At 49.4% G+C, this 22,672-nt stretch overlaps 1 protein-coding gene across 1 annotated transcript; it reads left to right on the forward strand.

Moving 5' to 3' along the window:
* Nucleotides 1–409: 409 nt before the first annotated feature.
* LOC119779751 (multidrug resistance-associated protein 1-like) lies at nt 410–21,248 on the forward strand (the record flags this gene model as incomplete). Its single annotated transcript, XM_038279527.1, has 17 exons — nt 410–486; nt 559–685; nt 1,468–1,644; nt 1,713–1,880; nt 2,126–2,300; nt 2,377–2,443; nt 3,309–3,435; nt 5,512–5,719; nt 7,152–7,462; nt 7,529–7,728; nt 7,880–8,006; nt 8,090–8,191; nt 11,725–11,871; nt 11,950–12,108; nt 12,832–12,998; nt 13,911–14,105; nt 20,166–21,248. Coding segments are annotated over 17 exons (2,643 nt in total), but the record flags the coding sequence as incomplete, so codon positions are not given.
* Between the last annotated feature and the right edge of the window lie 1,424 nt (nt 21,249–22,672).

Below are 22,672 nucleotides of genomic sequence, written 5' to 3' on the forward strand. Positions count from 1 at the left end.
TAACTGTAACCAGCCTGTAACTAGTCTTTAACTGTAACTAGTCTTTAACTGTAACCAGCCTGTAACTAGTCTTTAACTGTAACCAGCCTGTAACTAGTCTTTAACTGTAACTAGTCTTTAACTGTAACCAGCCTGTAACTAGTCTTTAACTGTAACTAGTCTTTAACTGTAACCAGCCTGTAACTAGTCTTTAACTGTAACTAGTCTTTAACTGTAACCAGCCTGTAACTAGTCTTTAACTGTAACTAGTCTTTAACTGTAACCAGCCTCTAACTAGTCTTTAACTGTAACCAGCCTCTAACTAGTCTTTAACTGTAACCAGTCTTTAACTGTAACTAGTCTTTAAGGCCGGACCACCTGTAGCTTGGTTGAGTTGCGGTTGATGTCTTACTGACCGGTTGTCCTTTGGTCTCCAGCGGGACACAGCATCTCCATTGTGGACGGAGTCTTCAGCTGGTCCAGGACGGAGAACCCGACGCTCAGGAGGTTTTTATCCATTAGCTGTCAGTGGACAGTTTGAAGCTCAGAGACGTGAAGCTTTTGTCTCTGTGTGTCCAGGCTGAATGTGTCCATCCCAGAAGGCTCGCTGGTAGCAGTGGTGGGACACGTTGGCTCAGGGAAGTCCTCTCTGCTGTCTGCCCTGCTGGGAGAGATGGACAAAGTGGAAGGAAGCGTGGCTGTGAAGGTGGTCGTCTGACGCTCTCACTGGGACACGGGGGACACAGGGGACAGGGACCGGGTCTTTAAATGGTCCATATTGTGTCTGCTAGCTTCATTCTCACACACCCACACACTCTCTCTCTAATTTGGTGAGTTTTAGAACTGTCATAACAAACAGGTTCGTATTCACCTCCCTTATGGGCTTGTGATTTAACTCTTTATTCACGTTTCCAAAATATATTTTAAAAAGTCACCATTTTAGGATATTTTAAAGATTTATTATTTGCCCTGGGTATTAGAAAAGTCCTGTTCCGGCCCTGCACACAGCGCAGCAGCATGTCGTCTGGTGGACCCAGAAGAAGCTGGAAGTTCTTCCTTAATATTTCCAATTAGATTCCTAATTGGCTGATTGTGAAGAACTGGGTGTTAAAACCCGCTGCTGTTCCGACGCAGCCGTTTCTGATCTTCAGCTCTGAGGTAGCAGCTGTTCCAGATGTTCCACTGAGGCGACCTTCCCTTCCCTCAGGGCAGGGACCCTCAGCAGCCTGCAGGGATCCGCCTCCTGGATCTACAGACTGACCACTGAGCTCATTCCTCAGAGCAGAGAGGATGTCTGTACAGACCAGGAGTCTCCTGAGGTCTCCTGCTCCACAGGTCCATGGAGAACATCCAGGAGGCCGTTAGTAGAACGTTAAGGAGTTTAGTTCCATGGCTGCATCAGCGGAGCTCCGCTGACTTTAACCAAAGCTCCTGCAGAGACTACCTTAAGGTCAGAGTGAAACTGAAACGACTGTGTGTTTCCTGCAGGGTTCTGTGGCCTACGTTCCACAGCAGGCCTGGATCCAGAACTCCACGCTGAAGGAGAACATCATGTTCGGCCAGGAGATGAGGGAGGACTGGTACCAGCGGGTGGTGGAGGCCTGTGCCCTCCAGCCGGACCTGGAGATCCTCCCTGCTGGAGATCAGACGGAGATCGGAGAGAAGGTCTGAATGAAGATGTTGTCCTGCTGCTGGTCTCCATGGAGACCACTCTGACCTCCACCTGTGTTCAGGGGGTCAACCTGTCTGGAGGCCAGAAGCAGAGGCTGAGCCTGGCCAGGGCCGTGTTCTGCGACCGGGCCGTGTACCTGCTGGATGACCCGCTCTCTGCCGTCGACGCTCACGTTGGAAAGCACATCTTTGACCACGTCATCGGCCCGCAGGGCCTGCTGAGGGACAAGGTGGGTCGGCTGCTGGTTTGCTGCGAACAGCTACGGCTGCAGGAAACGTTCCTGACAGGAAACCGCCATCGATAACCACGCTAGTCAGAGAAGCTCCAACGCCACGGCGCCGCTCCGGGCGGCCGCAGACCGGCGCTGGGAGAGACGCTCTGAGCTGCTGCTCTTCATTTCAGCTGCAGTTCTGTTGGTGGAAGGAAAATGGAAATCTCCTGACATGAAGCTCTGGTTTGTTTGGATGCTTGCAGACCCGGGTGCTGGTGACCCACGGACTGAGCTACTTCCCCCAGACTGACCTCATCCTGGTCATGGTGGAGGGTGAGATCACAGAGGTGGGCTCCTACCAGCAGCTCCTGGCCAAAGAGGGCGCCTTTGCAGAGTTCCTGAAGACGTACGCCAACGTGGAGCAAAGTGAAGATGGTGGTGAGCAGCCGTTCATTTGCTTCCACAGGTTCTGGATCAGCGTGTTTCCACTAAGCCTCCTTTCCTTCCTGCTCAGGTTTAGCAGCTGAAGCTAAGAGTGAAGCGGCAGCGCTGGAGAACGGAGATGTTCCACCTCTCATCGGGTGAGTGGATCTGCTGTGGAGCCGCAGGTCTGCGTTCAGGTTCATTGGTCTGACCAGGAGCAGATCGGACTCCATGAATGTTTGGATCGATGATCCTGCGGTGCGGTTCTGGACGGACCCTGACCGCTGCGTCACAGAGCTTTAATATCGGTCTGATGGCGCCGTGATGTTCTCAGATCCTCTTTAGTCCCGTCATGTTGGATGTTTGCACCCTCAGCGTTCACTACTGCATCACTACAGCCCTAGCTTCACGGTTTGACCTTCATCTGATAGCCAGACCAGCTCTGGACGCTCAAACCCCCCAGAACAGAACTGCCATAGAATCTGCTGAATGATAATGATCCAGTAATGAGTTCTGTAGGATCATTGATGGTAGAAACATGTTCTCCATTAATCAATCAATCAATCAATCAATCAATCATCCAGCAGCAGGAAACTCTTTGATCTCCAGAGGTGATGTTGGCTTCAGCTTGAGAGCAGACATGGCAGCCCCCCCCCCCCCGGTGTGTCCCTGCATGACGTCTCACCACAGGAGGCATCTGTTGGGTGGGTTCGGCCCGCCTTTGGCACCAGGATTATTTGGCGCCGCGGTTCTGAAGGGGCTGAACCTGTACACCGTAGCCCCAGCAGTGGGCGCCGCCGCCAGCGGGGCCATGGCGCCACGGTTCTGAAGCGCCACCATGCTTCCTGTTTATCAGAGCTGCTGCACGCTGCAGCTTGTTTAGAGCTGATTTAGAGGCTGAAGTTCTTATCTGAATGGAAGGACGTTTATAACAGCCATGTTTATTCCATCACTGCTTTATGCACACATGATGTTCTGCTCTGGATCCAGTCTGAACCGGACCTGATCTGCCTCCATCCACAGCAGCTCTGCTGCCACGGCGCAGACCACAGCGTCTGCAGAGACCGATGGAGGCACCGACCTGAACAAGAAGGCCAAGAACCCTGAGATGGGGAAGCTGACGGAGGCTGACAAGGCCAGCACTGGGCGGGTACGTAGGTTCCAACGCCGCGGCGTGCACCAATAAGACTTCATTCATTATATCATCAGTCAATGATCAGTTCAACCAGCAGATGTTCAGACGTTCACCCGAGGAGGTCAGAGAGGGTTCTATAGCTCCTCCCTGGCTGAAGGTGGAACATCAGGTGTCTAAAGGCCGTCCGTCTGTCCAGAGGAGTCATTTTCTCATTGCTGAAGCAAAGCCATGGCCTGACCTAGTGCTCCATCTAACCCGTGTTAGATGGAGCACTAGGTCAGGGGGGGGGGTTCCACTTCCTGGGGGCCGCTATCCTGCAACCTTTAGGTCCATCCTTGGTCCATCACACCTGAATCAGATGGCTGAGTTACTTCCTGAGTATGAGGTCACTTCCTGCAGAGTCCCTCATTCATCTAATTACAGGATTCAGGTGTGTTGAAACAAAGGAACGTCTAAAGGTTGCAGGATACCGACCCCCCCCCCCCCGTTGGATGATTAAATCCATCCTGGCTGATCTCCGCAGCCTGAACGGTCATGCTGTTTATTCCCCGGATGCTGGAGAGGATGTGGAAGTCTTGTCTCCTTCAGGTCCAGAGGTTTCTCCTCTTTCCTTCCTGCTAAAAGCTTCATGGGACTCTGAACCGAAAGAGGCTTTAAATGAGAATCAGTGTGAGGTCTGCAGACGGTGACGGGATGGTTGTGAGGTCTGCAGACGGTGACGGGATGGTTGTGAGGTCTGCAGACGGTGACGGGATGGTTGTGAGGTCTGCAGACGGTGACGGGATGGTTGTGAGGTCTGCAGACGGTGACGGGATGGTTGTGAGGTCTGCAGACGGTGACGGGATGGTTGTGAGGTCTGCAGACGGTGACGGGATGGTTGTGAGGTCTGCAGACGGTGACGGGATGGTTGTGAGGTCTGCAGACGGTGACGGGATGGTTGTGAGGTCTGCAGACGGTGACGATGGTTGTGAGGTCTGCAGACGGTGACGATGGTTGTGAGGTCTGCAGACGGTGACGGGATGGTTGTGAGGTCTGCAGACTGTGACGATGGTTGTGAGGTCTGCAGACTGTGACGATGGTTGTGAGGTCTGCAGACGGTGACGGGATGGTTGTGAGGTCTGCAGACGGTGACGGGATGGTTGTGAGGTCTGCAGACGGTGACGATGGTTGTGAGGTCTGCAGACGGTGACGATGGTTGTGAGGTCTGCAGACGGTGACGATGGTTGTGAGGTCTGCAGACGGTGACGGGATGGTTGTGAGGTCTGCAGACGTTGTGAGGTCTGCAGACTGTGACGATGGTTGTGAGGTCTGCAGACGGTGACGGGATGGTTGTGAGGTCTGCAGACGTTGTGAGGTCTGCAGACAGTGACGATGGTTGTGAGGTCTGCAGACGGTGACGGGATGGTTGTGAGGTCTGCAGACTGTGACGATGGTTGTGAGGTCTGCAGACGGTGACGGGATGGTTGTGAGGTCTGCAGACTGTGACGATGGTTGTGAGGTCTGCAGACTGTGACGATGGTTGTGAGGTCTGCAGACGGTGACGATGGTTGTGAGGTCTGCAGACGGTGACGATGGTTGTGAGGTCTGCAGACGGTGACGGGATGGTTGTGAGGTCTGCAGACGGTGACGGGATGGTTGTGAGGTCTGCAGACGGTGACGATGGTTGTGAGGTCTGCAGACGGTGACGGGATGGTTGTGAGGTCTGCAGACGGTGACGGGATGGTTGTGAGGTCTGCAGACGTTGTGAGGTCTGCAGACAGTGACGATGGTTGTGAGGTCTGCAGACGGTGACGGGATGGTAGTGAGGTCTGCAGACTGTGACGATGGTTGTGAGGTCTGCAGACGGTGACGATGGTTGTGAGGTCTGCAGACGGTGACGGGATGGTTGTGAGGTCTGCAGACGGTGACGATGGTTGTGAGGTCTGCAGACGGTGACGGGATGGTTGTGAGGTCTGCAGACGGTGACGGGATGGTTGTGAGGTCTGCAGACGGTGACGGGATGGTTGTGAGGTCTGCAGACGTTGTGAGGTCTGCAGACAGTGACGATGGTTGTGATTGACAGCTACCAGACGCTCTGCTCTGCCTCCTCAGGTCAAGCTGGCCATATTTTGGGCCTACCTGAAAGCCATTGGTGTGATTCTGTCCTGCATCAGTCTGCTGCTCTTCCTCACCCATCACGTGGTCTCCCTTTTCTCCAACTACTGGCTCAGCCTGTGGACGGACGACCCCGTGGTCAACGGCACCCAGCCGTACAGACTCACCAGGCTGGGGGTGTACGGCGGTCTGGGCCTGACCCAAGGTAAGTCAGGATATAATCAGACTCTTTCACTGAGCTTCTGGCTGTGCTGAACCCTCCACAAATATTCAGCTTTTGTCCATTTATTGTCCATTAGTGTGTGAGGACAGAATGGGAACTAACTTGTAAAGTAGAAGCTGAGACCTTCTTTCTTCTGGAGAGGTTTGAAGGTGGATTAGGATCAACGTCCAGTTTGAATCTCAACCGATCCCGACAGGAAGAGAAATGTTTTAAACGGCTGCAGGCTGGAAGGGTGTCCTCTAGCAGCTCTGAGAAATCCTCTGCCTGAAGACACTGTGGTTGTCCCAAAGGTCTGGACCACTCGGATTATTCACAGGGTCTAGAACAGAAGAAATAGATTCAAAGAAAGGCTGGATTGCAAAATCGGGTGTGGAGCAGAGGGTCATTTCTCCCTAACAAAGAGCTGGGAAGGTCTGCATATGCAGTTAAAAATATAAAATATACATACTGGTCTGTTCCAAACAGGAACAGATGAAGCTACTATGAGAAAAAGCAGAGAGAGCAGAACGTTAGAGATTGAACTAACAGATTCTGCAGAGTGGGAGAATAGAGATAGAATGATCAACTGGGGGTCCCAATGTCCTCCAGCACCCGATAGGCCTGGTTATCCTCTGCAGCAGAGTGTCGCAGTGAGCTTGACGCAGACATTTTTGATTTATGCTCAATATTGCAGCGTGGTCTGCACTATACGCTGTGGGTCTAGATACGGCCGAGGCGGAGAGGGAGTGGGGGCGCATTCGTCCAACAACGTAGGGACATGAGGGCCAAAAAGAGCGGGGATCCAGGTGGAAAAAGAGTCCCAGCGTTCTCGCCTCGCTCTGCTAGCTGCTCCTTCTTCACCAGTCGTTTTCCACAATGGCGTTCATAAAAACAAAACAAGCCGGCCTCCTGTCTGCGGTCAGCTACAATCCACGTTTTATGGTGGAAGTTTATAACTGAGATTTGCAGAGCGAGGATGTGTTGATGGGGGTTGAACTCCTCTGTACGTCCATTTCACCCCCTGAACTATCGTTATTCATCTATGACAATGGAAACTCGGTTTAGCATTCTATGACCCCTTTAACCTTATCTTAGCCAGGTTATGTCTCACCCGCAGCAGCATTAGCTCCTCCTAGTGGATAAACCTCTGATCCGCTACCTGATGAGGTAATCCGTCCAGGAGAAATAGAAAAGACCGGAAGCCATTAGTAAAGGCAAGTTGAACGATGTTTGGACTCGACCTCCATCAGAGCATTAAACAGTCACTCATCATCATCCTCATCTTCAGCATGCACGCCACTTATTTCAGAACAGGAATTAGCTTCAATACGTCAACCCAATGCATGACCTGTAGGTTTGTGGTTGACAGAAGAAGACAGAGTTGGAGGAGTGTGCAGATGTTCTGAACAGTCTTCCTTCCTCTGCGACCTTGTAGGTGTAGCAGTCTTTGGTTATTCCCTCTCCATGTCCATCGGAGGCATCATGGCTTCCCGCTACCTCCACCAGTCCTTATTGTACGACGTCCTGCGCTCACCCATGTCCTTCTTTGAGAAAACCCCGAGCGGCAACCTGGTCAACCGCTTCGCCAAGGAGATGGACACCATTGATTCAGTAATTCCCAACATTCTCAAGATGTTCATGGGATCCATGTTCAACGTGTTGGGTTCGTGTCTCATCATCCTGTTTGCAACGCCATTAGTGGCTATCATCATTCCTTTCCTGGGGCTGCTCTACTTTTTTGTGCAGGTGGGTTACCAGTCCTTCCTGTAGTTCAGCTCCTTCTGCTCCACTCAACTGGCTCTTTGTCTCCAGAGGTTCTATGTGGCAACGTCTCGCCAGCTGAAGCGCCTGGAGTCTGTCAGCCGTTCTCCCATCTACACCCACTTTAGCGAGACATTGCTGGGCACCTCTGTCATCCGAGCTTTTGGCGAGCAGGAGCGTTTCATCCAACAGAGCGACCAGCGGGTGGACCACAACCAGAAGGCCTACTACCCTGGCATAGTAGCCAACAGGTTAGCAGCGCCGCCATCTTCCCAGCCTTCTTAAACTGGTCAGAATGAGACCAGTTGAGCTTAAAAACATCCCAGTCTGCTCACCGGTTCCAGAGCGGCTCCTGTGATTTCCGTTTCAGGAAAAACGGCCTGATGTTCTCTGACTGTGCAGGTGGCTGGCTATTCGCCTGGAGTTTGTAGGAAACTGCATCGTGTCGTTTGCTGCCCTGTTTGCTGTGATGGCCAGAGACCAGCTCAGCCCAGGCATCATGGGGCTTTCCATCTCCTATGCCCTGCAGGTAAACCTAACACTTCCCAGTGCTGGACTCCAGTGTCCGGGGAGAAGGAGCCTATCCTGACCTCTGTTTGCCTTTGAATGCAGCTGACCACGTCTCTGACCTGGCTGGTCAGAATGTCCTCTGATGTAGAGACCAATATCGTGGCTGTGGAGAAGGTGAAGGAGTACTCCAGCACGGGAAAGGAGGTACGCAGCGCATTCCTTCGCCATCTCCTCACATAGGGGGGCGGGGTCTCCTTTGTGAGAGAAGGATGACGTTTTTCATTCAGAGCAGGAATCCAAACCTGGATTATTATCATGAAATAAAACTCAGAAAGAAAAACAGAAATGGCTGCGTTCTGGATCAGCTGCATATATGATAATATCTAATATATAAAGCTGTTTAATAAACAATATGTAGAAATAGAGCAGAAGCAGAATACTTTGATATTACCTTTGGAGTCCCACCGGGGGCCATTTTGGGTCCTTTATTGTTTCTAATCTATAAGTTGTTTTTCTGTATTTTCTGTTCAAGAGATAATCTGCTGCAGATTTTGTTGAAGATAAACAAACTAAAATGATGGTTTGTTTGTTTGTACCTTTAAATCTTAATAAAAAAAGATTATAGTTCAGGAAAGTAGATGTTCAGAATCACATGTGGAGTCGATAACTGATGATTCACAGATCGAGAAAGAAAATAAAGGAAATGCTCAGCATTCTTTTAGAGAATCAGCAACATGTTGATCATGAATCCCTCCAGATTGTTGATTGTTCAGGAGAGCGGCGGCCTACTGGTTCCAGCATAGAGCTTCCTGCCCCACCCCCACAGCCTCCACTCTGGGTCCCTGAAAAACCCCACCCTGCTCCCTGGGCGCCGCACAATGGCAGCTCACTGCTGCCCAGGGGGAGGGGCTAAATGCAGAGGGGGAATTTCTCCAATGTGAGATCAATAAAGTTCAATTATTATTATTATTATTATATTCTTTTAGCATATCTGTCAGACTGTGTGGAAGTCTGGGGGGAAATAAAAGCGCTCTGCTGTCTATGTCGGCCATAAACACAGCAAAAAAGCTGTAAGGCAATAAACCAAATAGGAAACGCACTAAGCAACGTTTTATAAAATCACATTTTTTTAATTCCTGGATTTGGTTAAATTCAAAACAACTCAAATATTGTTGACAGGCAGAAATAAATGAGTGCAGAGAAACAGGTTGACTGGAAGAGACTAAAACCTGAATTAAAAGACCAACCAAGCGATGAGGAGAGACTCAATGTTTGGATGAGGAGATAAAACGGAGCATAAGCATAGAGATATTTACAAAGAGGTATAAGGAAGTGATTCTAGAAAGGTTTATAGGAGAGGAGAAATAATATATTTTAATATAACATCTTAGAGAAACTCCTGATAGTCTAAATATAGACTATAGATCTATGAAGGTGGATTTTATTTATATATCCTGTGTTCAGCATAGTGGGAGGATGTCGTCTTTAGTCAAATTAAGTGAAATTATATTAATAATATTAAAGTGTGTATTTCCATTGTTATGTGTTTATTTTTGTATTACCGTAAATTCTCTAATATTGGCCTGTATTCCAATAGCGGCCGGGACTCTAATAATGGCCGGTCTCGCTGTCAGAGGAGGTAAATAATGGCCGGTCTCTAATACAGGCCGGGGCTATAAACGTTTTTTCTGGGCATACCTCAACATTATACTTGTGGTAGTAAGTAACATACAAGTACCCCAGCCCTGCGCTGCTGGACGACAGGCCCTGACTGCTGCCCGTCTGCGCGAGGAAGAGAACAGACACGCAGCAGAACAGGAGGAGGAGCGCGAGTGATGAGGAGATTAAAGGGAGAGATGAAGAGGAGGAGGAAACTGAATTGGAGGATTTTTTTTTTCTTTTTACTTCAAACCGAGCGAGACATGGTAACTGTACTTTTTCAATAAATGAACCTAGTGTTTTATAGGTTCAAATAGACACAAAATCTCATTTTTATTCATTCCACTGGTAGTCTGTCTTGCTCAAATAGCAATAGAGGCCTGTCTCTAATTCTGGCCTCTTTCCAATAAAGGCCTGGACCGCGATGCACTTGAGTGAAATAAAGGCCCGGGCCTATATTAGAGAATTTACGGTATGTGTTTATTTTTTGTATAGTTTGTACAGTACAGACACATCATTCAAAGAGTTTTCTTTATTTTCACGATTATGAAAATTGTAGATTCACCCTGAAGGCATCAAAACTATGAATGAACACATGTGGAATTATAGACTTAACAAAAAAGTGTGAAACAACTGAAAATGATATTCTAGGTTCTTCAAAGTAGCCTCCTTTAGCTCTGATCATGCTTTGCTCACTCTGGGCGTTCTCTTGATGAGCTTCCAGAGACATTCTTTATTAATCCCAGCATATTTCACACTTTATCCTTGACAGGATACAGTTTGAGATAAAAAAAACTCTGCACAAGAAAAGCACATGTAGCACAAGACAGACATTCAGCAGAGGGTCACATCAGAGGCGGAGTCACATGAAGTCAGTCTGACGTACTGAGACGTTAGTAGTGTGTTGATGAGTGCGTTCAATTCGTCGTGAAAGCTGACCACAGGCCATGTCCTTGATAAGATGGAAGTTTATCAACAGTCACTGAGCGCATCCACAGATGGTTTGCAGGTGGGGGGGGGGGGCAGACTACTGTGCCCTTTTGCCATAACATCCAGAAGGGATTAGATGGGGGGGGAGGTTGATTCTAGAATAACACTTATTGTTTTGAGAGCAGTCTGCACAGGAGTTTCCTTCAGCCTCGAGTCTTTGTCTTGCTGGCTCTTTGGTGGAGAAATCCTATATTCCAGATGTGTTGGTCTTTTCCGCCTTGAAGCGAGCGTGCACATCCAAGATGTTCTCCCATCTCACCTCTGAGTTCAACCACCGCCGCCAGCCTGCGTTCAGTCACACCCAGCATACGGCTCATCTCCTGATCCTGCTCATTCACAGCCTTAGTGAGGGCATGAACCGCTGCCGGCAGCCTGATCAATGCCCAAACTGCAGCAGACATCCTCTGTAATTGTAGATCCATCAGGTATCCTCCAAATCCAAACAGGCGAAATCCGAGTATCATAAAATCAAAACTCCACACATCTTCGATATCCTCCAGTGGCAGCATTGAGAAACACACCATCCTCCAAGCCTTCCAGGAGTCCATGGTGAATCCCATCAAGTATGTCCCGGCAGGACGGGACGGGTCCCCTTTACCCTGCCTTCCAGTTGAGATAGTTTGATCCATTGCATTGAGACCAGCTGACCAGATCCCTTTTTTGAGTTTGGGTGAAATGAAGAGAGAGCTTAGAAAAGACAAGACACAGCAAAGCAGGAGGAGGCAGGGAGGTGCAGGAGCAGCAGGAAAATGCGAGCGAAGAGTTCATGTTTACCACATGAGCTACCAGGGAGGCACCAGATCAGCAGGACTTCTGCAGGCGTCCAGAGATCTTCTACTCTTCATGGAATGAAAGTAGTGAAAGTGCTTGCATGTCCTGTGCAGGTATCTAGATCTTTAAATTATAGAACTAGGTATGGCATGGTTGAACGTCTGAGACATTACAGATGATCAGATTAGTCTACCTGTATTGTTCTTGTTGGCTATAGTCGTTTTCACTGTTGGTTGGTTTATTGCTTCCTTGATTCTATGGACAGAAATGAAGTGAAATATATTTACTGGTATTCAGGTGTGTTCTCTGCCCCACAGGCCCAGTGGCATCACCAGCCGCCCACCGTACCCCCTGGCTGGCCCACCCAGGGCTGCATCGACATTCAAGGTTTTGGTCTGCGCTATCGCCATGACCTGGACCTGGCCATTCGCGACATCACCATCACCATTAACGGAGGAGAGAAGGTTGGTCCTGCTGCTTTATCCTCACGGTGACCTGAGATCACCTCTGGTCACCGTGGATGTGCTGCTGCTCCTCATCAGGTGGGGATTGTTGGCAGGACTGGAGCAGGGAAGTCCTCCCTAACCTTGGGGCTGTTCCGGATCATCGAGGCAGCGGAAGGACAAATCTTCATTGATGGAGTCGACATCGCTAAGCTAGGCCTCCACGAGCTTCGTTCCAGAATCACCATCATCCCACAGGTCAGTGAAGGGAATCCCACTGAAGCAAAGTGGCCTGTTGTGGCTGCACGGCCAGCAGAGATCAACGCAGGAGCGCTGCATGGTGCTGGGGATCTTCTCCCAGTCCTCTTTAAATCTCTGTCTGCTGGTTTGGTCAGAAAGCCTGGCAAAGAGACACTGGAGTCAGATATATGATCCTGCAGCCATGTTTCAGTTAAACCCATAATGCTGCAATTCTCCAGCTGGATCCTAGCTAGGCTTCTAGGGAGCTAGGAGCGCTAGCTCCTGCTAGGGAGTGCTAACTTATTTCATAGTGATGGAAGAGATGGCTTTTGTCTCTTCTCCTTTCTCCTGCTCTGCATCTCCACGACCTCTTTTCCATCTCAGCTGGGACTGCGTATTATTTGACCTTTCTAAATGGAAATGAGCCGCTGCCGGGTGTAAGATATGGTTGCTAACAGGTGTCCAAAAATCACAAAATATTAACAAAAATCTTTTCAGCTGCACGCGACCTAAAAACCAGAGGTAAGAAAAAGATCAGAAGCTAACTTTGATTCACAAGGAACCTGAGGCTGTTTTAAAAGGATCTGAGTATCAGAGCTGCTCCCACATGTAGCCACCCTCAGCAGCAGGTTCTTATAGGTCAAAGGTCAGGCGTTTATCACGGCCGTAAAGCAGAGGGAGGGATTTAGTGAAAGTGTTTGGCAGCCTAGTGGCTATTCTGACACACTGCTCATCTTCCAGGACCCCGTGCTGTTCTCCGGCTCTCTGAGGATGAACCTGGATCCTTTTGACTCCTACTCTGATGAGGAAATCTGGAGGGCATTGGAGTTCTCCCACCTCAAGAACTTTGTCTCAGGCCTGACCAACAAACTGGGCCATGAGTGCAGCGAGGGAGGAGAAAACCTCAGGTATGAATCCCAGAGAAATAAAGCCCATAGAATAGACCCACCCAGTGTTGCTGCCATTGCTGTCTGGCAAACAGCAGCTCAGTGGACGTCGTGTTTTCTCTCATTAAATGATTCAAATTAGATTTTTTTCCACTGGAACTGAAACTAAAGAGAAAGTGGACTTCCTGCTGACCTTCAACCATAATGACCTTCTGACTGCAGCTTTTCTTTCCATTCTCGTCTCTCTGACCCAGAGTGGGTCTCCCGCCACTGCTTCCTGTCCTGCCTCTTCAATTCTATATTTGTTGATATTTTTATTGTTAATCAATACACCAGTTATCTCCAGTTATCTGTTCATTACAGCAGCAGAGCCAGTTCCACAGGATGTTCAGATAGAGACGGTTGGTTCTCCCTCCATCACACAGAAAATAATAACAAAGATAATGAAAATCTCTCCTTTGGCTTAGATCATAAATGTATGTCTGTTATAAATGGGAAAATAAGTAACTAATTTACTGATGAAAAGGGTTGAAATGGAAAGACCCAGAAAAAAAGAGGAAGAAGGAGAAATTGATAGCGGAGCTACAGAAGATGGACGGATCAGAGGGACATATTGATCCATCTCTTTAGAAACATCCCTGTTTAGCCTTAAAACAAAAGTAATTCTTTCCGTCTTAAAGATGTTCTAAATAATGTCCAACCATCCATCCACTGTAGGTCCTTCTAGTTTTAGCCGCCTCCTTGTTGCAGCTTTTCTCTTAGTATCTGAAGTAGTATTTGTCATTAGAGGATAACTTCTGTGATCCTAAAACTCCAAAAGAAACGTTCCAAACTCCAAATTATTATCTGTCTGAAAGCAGCAGGGGGGGCTGGATTTCATTCAGGGCTGTCAGAGTAAAGGGGTGTGGTTCAGGTTTCTGTTTGTTCCTGCAGTGTGGGTCAGAGGCAGCTGCTGTGCCTCGCCAGAGCTCTGCTGAGGAAGACCAAAGTCCTGGTGTTGGACGAGGCCACCGCTGCCGTAGACATGGAGACGGACAACCTGATCCAGTCCACCATCCGCTCACAGTTTGAGGACTGCACGGTTCTGACCATAGCGCATCGCCTGAAGACCATCATGGACTACACCAGGTCAGGATCCGACACACACCGTTCTGTCTGAGATGCCTCGCCGTTAAGCGTCGGTCTGAGGCGTAACGGTACCTATAGACCCATAGACGGACCTATAGACGGACTCATAGACGGATCTATAAACGGACCTATAGACGGACCCATAGACGGACCCATAGACGGATCCATAGACGGACCCATAGACGGACTCATAGACGGATCCATAGACGGACCTATAAACGGACCCATAGACGGACCTATAGACGGACTCATAGACGGATCTATAAACGGACCTATAGACGGACCCATAGACGGACCCATAGACGGACCCATAGACGGATCCATAGACGGACCCATAGACGGATCCATAGACGGACCCATAGACGGACTCATAGACGGACCCGTAGACGGACCTATAGACGGATCTATAGACGGACCCATAGACGGATCTATAGACGGACCCATAGACGGATCTATAGACGGATCTATAGACGGATCTATAGACGGACCCATAGACGGACCCATAGACGGATCCATAGACGGACCTATAGACGGACCTATAGACGGATCTATAGACGGACCCATAGACGGACCCATAGACGGATCCATAGACGGACCCATAGACGGATCCATAGACGGACCTATAGACGGATCTATAGACGGACCCATAGACGGACCCATAGACGGATCCATAGACGGACCCATAGACGGATCCATAGACGGACTCATAGACGGATCCATAGACGGACCCATAGACGGATCCATAGACGGATCCATAGACGGACCTATAGACGGATCTATAGACGGACCCATAGACGGACCCATAGACGGATCCATAGACGGATCCATAGACGGATCTATAGACGGATCTATAGACGGATCTATAGACGGATCTATAGACGGATCTATAGACGGATCTATAGACGGACCCATAGACGGACTCATAGACGGACTCATAGACGGATCCATAGACGGACCCATAGACGGATCTATAGACGGACCCATAGACGGACCCATAGACGGATCTATAGACGGATCCATAGACGGATCTATAGACGGACCCATAGACGGACTCATAGACGGACTCATAGACGGATCCATAGACGGACCCATAGACGGATCTATAGACGGACCCATAGACGGACTCATAGACGGACTCATAGACGGATCCATAGACGGACCCATAGACGGACTCATAGACGGACCCATAGACGGACTCATAGACGGACTCATAGACGGACTCATAGACGGATCCATAGACGGACCCATAGACGGATCCATAGACGGACCCATAGACGGATCTATAGACGGACCCATAGACGGACTCATAGACGGACTCATAGACGGATCCATAGACGGACCCATAGACGGATCTATAGACGGACCCATAGACGGACTCATAGACGGACTCATAGACGGATCCATAGACGGACCCATAGACGGACTCATAGACGGACTCATAGACGGACTCATAGACGGACCCATAGACGGACTCATAGACGGACTCATAGACGGATCCATAGACGGACCCATAGACGGATCTATAGACGGACCCATAGACGGACCCATAGACGGATCTATAGACGGACCTATAGACGGACCTATAGACGGATCTATAGACGGACCCATAGACGGATCTATAGACGGATCTATAGACGGATCTATAGACGGACCCATAGACGGACCCATAGACGGATCCATAGACGGACCCATAGACGGATCCATAGACGGACCTATAGACGGATCTATAGACGGACCCATAGACGGACCCATAGACGGATCCATAGACGGATCCATAGACGGACCCATAGACGGATCCATAGACGGACTCATAGACGGATCCATAGACGGATCCATAGACGGACCCATAGACGGACCCATAGACGGATCCATAGACGGACCCATAGACGGACTCATAGACGGATCCATAGACGGACCTATAGACGGATCTATAGACGGACCCATAGACGGACCCATAGACGGACCCATAGACGGACCCATAGACGGATCCATAGACGGATCCATAGACGGATCCATAGACGGACCCATAGACGGACCCATAGACGGATCCATAGACGGATCCATAGACGGACCCATAGACGGATCTATAGACGGATCCATAGACGGATCCATAGACGGATCCATAGACGGACCCATAGACGGACCCATAGACGGATCCATAGACGGATCCATAGACGGATCCATAGACGGATCCATAGACGGACCCATAGACGGACCCATAGACGGACCCATAGACGGACCTATAGACGGATCCATAGACGGACCCATAGACGGATCCATAGACGGATCCATAGACGGACCCATAGACGGATCCATAGACGGATCCATAGACGGATCCATAGACGGACCCATAGACGGACCCATAGACGGACCCATAGACGGACCCATAGACGGATCCATAGACGGATCCATAGACGGATCCATAGACGGATCCATAGACGGATCCATAGACGGACCCATAGACGGATCCATAGACGGACCCATAGACGGACCCATAGACGGACCCATAGACGGATCCATAGACGGACCCATAGACGGATCCATAGACGGATCCATAGACGGACCCATAGACGGATCCATAGACGGACCCATAGACGGACCCATAGACGGATCCATAGACGGACCCATAGACGGATCCATAGACGGACCCATAGACGGACCCATAGACGGATCCATAGACGGACCCATAGACGGACCCATAGACGGACCCATAGACGGACCCATAGACGGATCCATAGACGGACCCATAGACGGACCCATAGACGGACCTATAGACGGACCTATAGACGGATCTATAGACGGATCTATAGACGGATCTATAGACGGATCTATAGACGGATCTATAGACGGATCTATAGACGGATCTATAGACGGATCTATAGACTGATCTATAGACGGACCCATAGACGGATCCATAGACGGACTCATAGACGGACCCATAGACGGACCCATAGACGGATCTATAGACGGACCCATAGACGGATCCATAGACGGACCCATAGACGGATCCATAGACGGACCCATAGACGGATCTATAGACGGACCCATAGACGGACCCATAGACGGATCTATAGACGGATCTATAGACGGACCCATAGACGGATCCATAGACGGACCCATACACGGATCTATAGACGGATCTATAGACGGATATATAGACGGATCTATAGACGGATCTATAGACGGATCTATAGACGGATCCATAGACGGACTCATAGACGGACTCATAGACGGATCCATAGACGGACCCATAGACGGATCCATAGACGGACCCATAGACGGATCCATAGACGGATCTATAGACGGATCTATAGACGGATCTATAGACGGATCTATAGACGGACCCATAGACGGATCCATAGACGGATCTATAGACGGACCCATAGACGGACCTATAGACGGATTTATAGACGGACCTATAGACGGATCTATAGACGGACCCATAGACGGACCTATAGACGGATTTATAGACGGACCTATAGACGGATCTATAGACGGACCCATAGACGGACCTATAGACGGATTTATAGACGGACCTATAGACGGATCTATAGACGGACCCATAGACGGACTCATAGACGGACTAATAGACGGACCTATAGACGGATCCATAGACGGATCTATAGACGGACCCATAGACGGACCTATAGACGGATTTATAGACGGACCTATAGACGGATCTATAGACGGATCTATAGACGGACTCATAGACGGACCCATAGACGGATCTATAGACGGACCCATAGACGGACTCATAGACGGATCTATAAACGGACCCATAGACGGACTCATAGACGGACTCATAGACGGACTCATAGACGGACCCATAGACGGACCCATAGACGGACCCATAGACGGATCTATAGACGGACCCATAGACGGACCCATAGACGGACTCATAGACGGACCCATAGACGGACCCATAGACGGACCCATAGACGGATCCATAGACGGATCTATAGACGGACCCATAGACGGACTCATAGACGGATCTATAAACGGACCCATAGACGGACCCATAGACGGACTCATAGACGGACCCATAGACGGACCCATAGACGGACCCATAGACGGATCTATAGACGGATCTATAGACGGATCTATAGACGGACCCATAGACGGATCCATAGACGGATCTATAGACGGACCTATAGACGGACCTATAGACGGACCTATAGACGGACCTATAGACGGATCTATAGACGGACCTATAGACGGACCCATAGACGGATCCATAGACGGATCTATAGACGGACCTATAGACGGACCTATAGACGGACCTATAGACGGATCTATAGACGGATCTATAGACGGACCCATAGACGGACCCATAGACGGACCCATAGACGGATCTATAGACGGACCCATAGACGGACCCATAGACGGACTCATAGACGGACCCATAGACGGACCCATAGACGGATCTATAGACGGATCTATAGACGGATCTATAGACGGACCCATAGACGGATCCATAGACGGATCTATAAACGGACCCATAGACGGACCCATAGACGGACCCATAGACGGATCTATAGACGGATCTATAGACGGATCTATAGACGGACCCATAGACGGATCCATAGACGGATCTATAGACGGACCTATAGACGGACCTATAGACGGACCTATAGACGGATCTATAGACGGATCTATAGACGGACCCATAGACGGATCCATAGACGGATCTATAGACGGACCTATAGACGGACCTATAGACGGACCTATAGACGGATCTATAGACGGATCTATAGACGGACCTATTGGTCTCCGCCAAGTGACGTCAATTGTTTACCTCGGGCGCGGTGCATCGTGGGAAAAACACCATATTAGGTGGAAGGTCGAGATAAGCCACACCCGGCTGTTCTTTCGGCACAATTATTTACCAGAAATGACACGATCGTGTTGTGTGAGAGGCTGCCAGTCCCGGTGTCGTGCCAAGGTAGTTATCCCTGCGAAAATTTGTATCCCCTCGTCGGGAGCGCGCACGGAGTAGGACGAACAACCCGAGTTAAGTCCGCTTCAATTCCAACGTGCAGAACTTGAAATTTGAAAGGTTGTACGTGTATGAAAGTTGAGCTTTACTGTTTTATTCTTTACTTCACGTGTTATAGCAGAATATCGCCAGTGATATTGATCTAAAACTAATAATAAAACACAAACGTTTGCTTGAAAGCTGGTCGCTGACAGCAGTGTCTACTCCTCCCTCTGAAAGCAAACAGATCCTTGTTCTTTTTCACACGTTCCTTAAAAAAAGCTCTCATTGTTTCAGTGTCCAAATGTTCTCATCTCATTGAAAACTGTTGGAAACCGTATACTTGTAATAAAAATGAAATAGAAAATGGAGTGCACGTGTAATCATTAAAGACTATATGCAGAAGGAAAATAATTTTTTCCTGGTTGAAATTTAGTACTTAAATCTATATTTGTGTTTATAGTAACGTACAATTTATCTATGTTGTACTATCCTTAATAAACAGTTTGTCTTCTAACATCAGCCGTTTTATTTCATCCCATTTTGCCACAATTGGCAATATGGGATGAAATAAAACCTGCTATAATCTGTTCCCCCTGTCTAAATCAGGCCAAAAAGGCCCCAGCTTTTCCATTTTTGGCTTATAAACATCTTTTATGATGTTCGTCCTACTCCGTGCGCGCTCCCGACGAGGGGATACAAATTTTCGCAGGGATAACTACCTTGGCACGACATCAGTACGGTAATTTCGCATTATGCTTACTTTTTTCCATATAGTCAGAGAAACAAACTCAATCCTTTAGTCCTTCGTTTAGCTATGCTGCGGTTGTTTACACTACGCCTTTTCCACCAAAATGGCGTCTTAGCAACAAATGTCATGTGACTGACGGAGACCGATAGACGGATGAGAGTAGAGCTGCTTCTCCTACAGAGGAGTCAGCTGAGGAGGATCATCTTTGTCTGATGGACGCCTCCCTCTGAGAGGTTCCAGGCACGTCCCACCAGGAGGAGAACCAGGAGGACCAGGACTCCAAACATGTAGCTGTCTGTAGTTCTGCTCTGATCCGGCTCTTTGTGTCCTTTAGGGTTCTGGTTCTGGATAAAGGCCAGATGGCCGAGTTCGACTCGCCGTCCAACCTGATCGCCAGCAGAGGACTGTTCTACAAGATGGCCAAAGATGCTGGGCTGTTCTGATTAGAACCGCACCTCGCCGGGTCCAGCAGTGCTGGCCCCGCCCGGCTAGACTAGAGGGACCCTGTACTTTAAGAGCAGCAGGAGAAGCAAACAGAACCGTTTGGATTTAGATTTTTAAAGGATTCTGTTCTGCAGGCTTCAGCCTGAGGTCCAACCTGCTGCTTTCAGAACCGTCTGCCTGCTTCCTCCTGTTCTGGTTCTGGTTCTGGTTCCTGACCAGGCAGCAATAATCCAAAGGTGCCAAATGCTCCATTTTGTAGGATATTTTATTTGAGAACCGGACTCAGAGTTTGGGCCCGTTCTGCTGAAGCTCAGGAACCAGAACCAAAGAAGTCACTCTCCAGGCCTTCACAGTGGAAGTTCTGCAGGTTTTGATTCAGTTCTGCTGACCAGGAGGAACCGGATCCAACCATCATTAGAAACGGTTCTGGTTCTCAAACCAGAGTCGGCTTTAGTTTTCATTTGGATCTTTGTTATATTTTCTGTGGGTCGGTGCAGCAGAGCCAGACTGGTTCTGATCCGGTCAGGTTCTGATCTTTATGTTTACAGCTTTTAAGGCTTCAATAAGTACCAGGTCAATAAATGGTTCCTGTTTGAACTAAAGTTCTGGAGAACTTGTTGCTCACAGGACCTCCAGGTTGGACGTAGCTTAAAGCGAGCCAGAGGCTTCCAGAACTTTTGGGTTCTGGCAGCAGCCGGATGACGTTCTGGATCCAGTGGGAGCTCTGAGGACCTTCTGGATCCAGTGGAGCCTCTGAGGACGTTCTGGTTCCAGTGGGAGCTCTGAGGACCTTCTGGATCCAGTGGAGCCTCTGAGGACGTTCTGGTTCCAGTGGAGCCTCTGAGGACCTTCTGGATCCAGTGGAGCCTCTGAGGACCTTCTGGATCCAGTGGAGCCTCTGAGGACCTTCTGGATCCAGTGGAGCCTCTGAGGACCTTCTGGATCCAGTGGAGCCTCTGAGGACCTTCTGGATCCAGTGGAGCCTCTGAAGACGTTCTGGTTCCAGTGGGAGCTCTGAGGACCTTCTGGATCCAGTGGAGCCTCTGAGGACCTTCTGGATCCAGTGGAGCTCTGAGGACCTTCTGGATCCAGTGGAGCCTCTGAGGACCTTCTGGATCCAGTGGAGCCTCTGAGGACCTTCTGGATCCAGTGGAGCCTCTGAGGACGTTCTGGTTCCAGTGGAGCCTCTGAGGACCTTCTGGATCCAGTGGAGCCTCTGAGGACCTTCTGGATCCAGTGGAGCTCTGAGGACCTTCTGGATCCAGTGGAGCCTCTGAGGACCTTCTGGATCCAGTGGAGCTCTGAGGACCTTCTGGATCCAGTGGAGCTCTGAGGACCTTCTGGATCCAGTGGAGCCTCTGAGGACCTTCTGGATCCAGTGGAGCCTCTGAGGACCTTCTGGATCCAGTGGAGCCTCTGAGGACCTTCTGGATCCATTTTGACCTCTGAGGACGTTCTGGTTCCAGTTGGATCTCTGAGGACCTTCTGGATCCAGTGGAACCTCTGTGGTTCCCATCATTAGTGCAATAGAGGATTTATGGCTTTATTCATCCTCCAGGTTCTGTTCCAGTCCCTGGACCCGGGTACAAATGGGTCAGACTGGTTCCGCTCCCATTGGTTCTGCTGGTTTCCCTGTTTTGTATTTTGCTGTGAAAATCTTTTGGTTTCTAGAATATCTTCTTTTTTTGGATTGTGATTCTGTTGGAATTAGGATTCTAAAGCTTTATGTTCAGAACCGGATTACGGGGAATAAAGATGTTTGTCTGTGAACGGTGGTTCTGTGGTTTGTTCAACCGGGCTTTGGGTCATTTTCTATCAGAACTTTTCCTTTTCTCTCACTGATCTCCACTTTTAATCTGAACGTTTTGCCTCGTCTGAATCTGGTTCTGACCCGGTAGGCCCCGGGTCGGACCCTGATTCCAAGCAGGAACTGGTGAAGCAGCCCCGTCCCAGAATGACCTTTCCTCAACTGATTGTTCTCCATGGAAACACAGGCCTTTAGTTCAAATCACAGGTCAGATTTTATTTTAGCATTAGCCAAAACTCTAAAGAAAGAAACTCCTGGTTACTCCTAGAGGGACCAGGAGGTCCACCGCCCCCCAGAGGGACCAGGAGGTCTGCCGCCCCCCAGAGGGACCAGGAGGTCTGCCGCCCCCCCGAAGGACCAGGAGGTCCCCAAGGGGACTAGTGGGTTGCCATTGTGCGGTTTAACGGCCTTGCTGAGGGACTCAGAGTGGAGGCTGTGGGGATTGAACCTGGTACTTGAAGTGAGTTTAAGTGCTCTCCTCCTACCACTAGTTTTTCTTAAGAATTTAATTAATTGATTTGAAAAGATTTATCATAAAAATCCTATTTTGTCAGTGTTTAGTGAAGCTCCCTGAGGGGGAGGGTGAATGA

Source organism: Cyprinodon tularosa, unplaced genomic scaffold, assembly GCF_016077235.1.
Source record: "Cyprinodon tularosa strain WSP-4 unplaced genomic scaffold, ASM1607723v1 ctg1507, whole genome shotgun sequence".
NCBI classification, from domain to species: domain Eukaryota; kingdom Metazoa; phylum Chordata; class Actinopteri; order Cyprinodontiformes; family Cyprinodontidae; genus Cyprinodon; species Cyprinodon tularosa.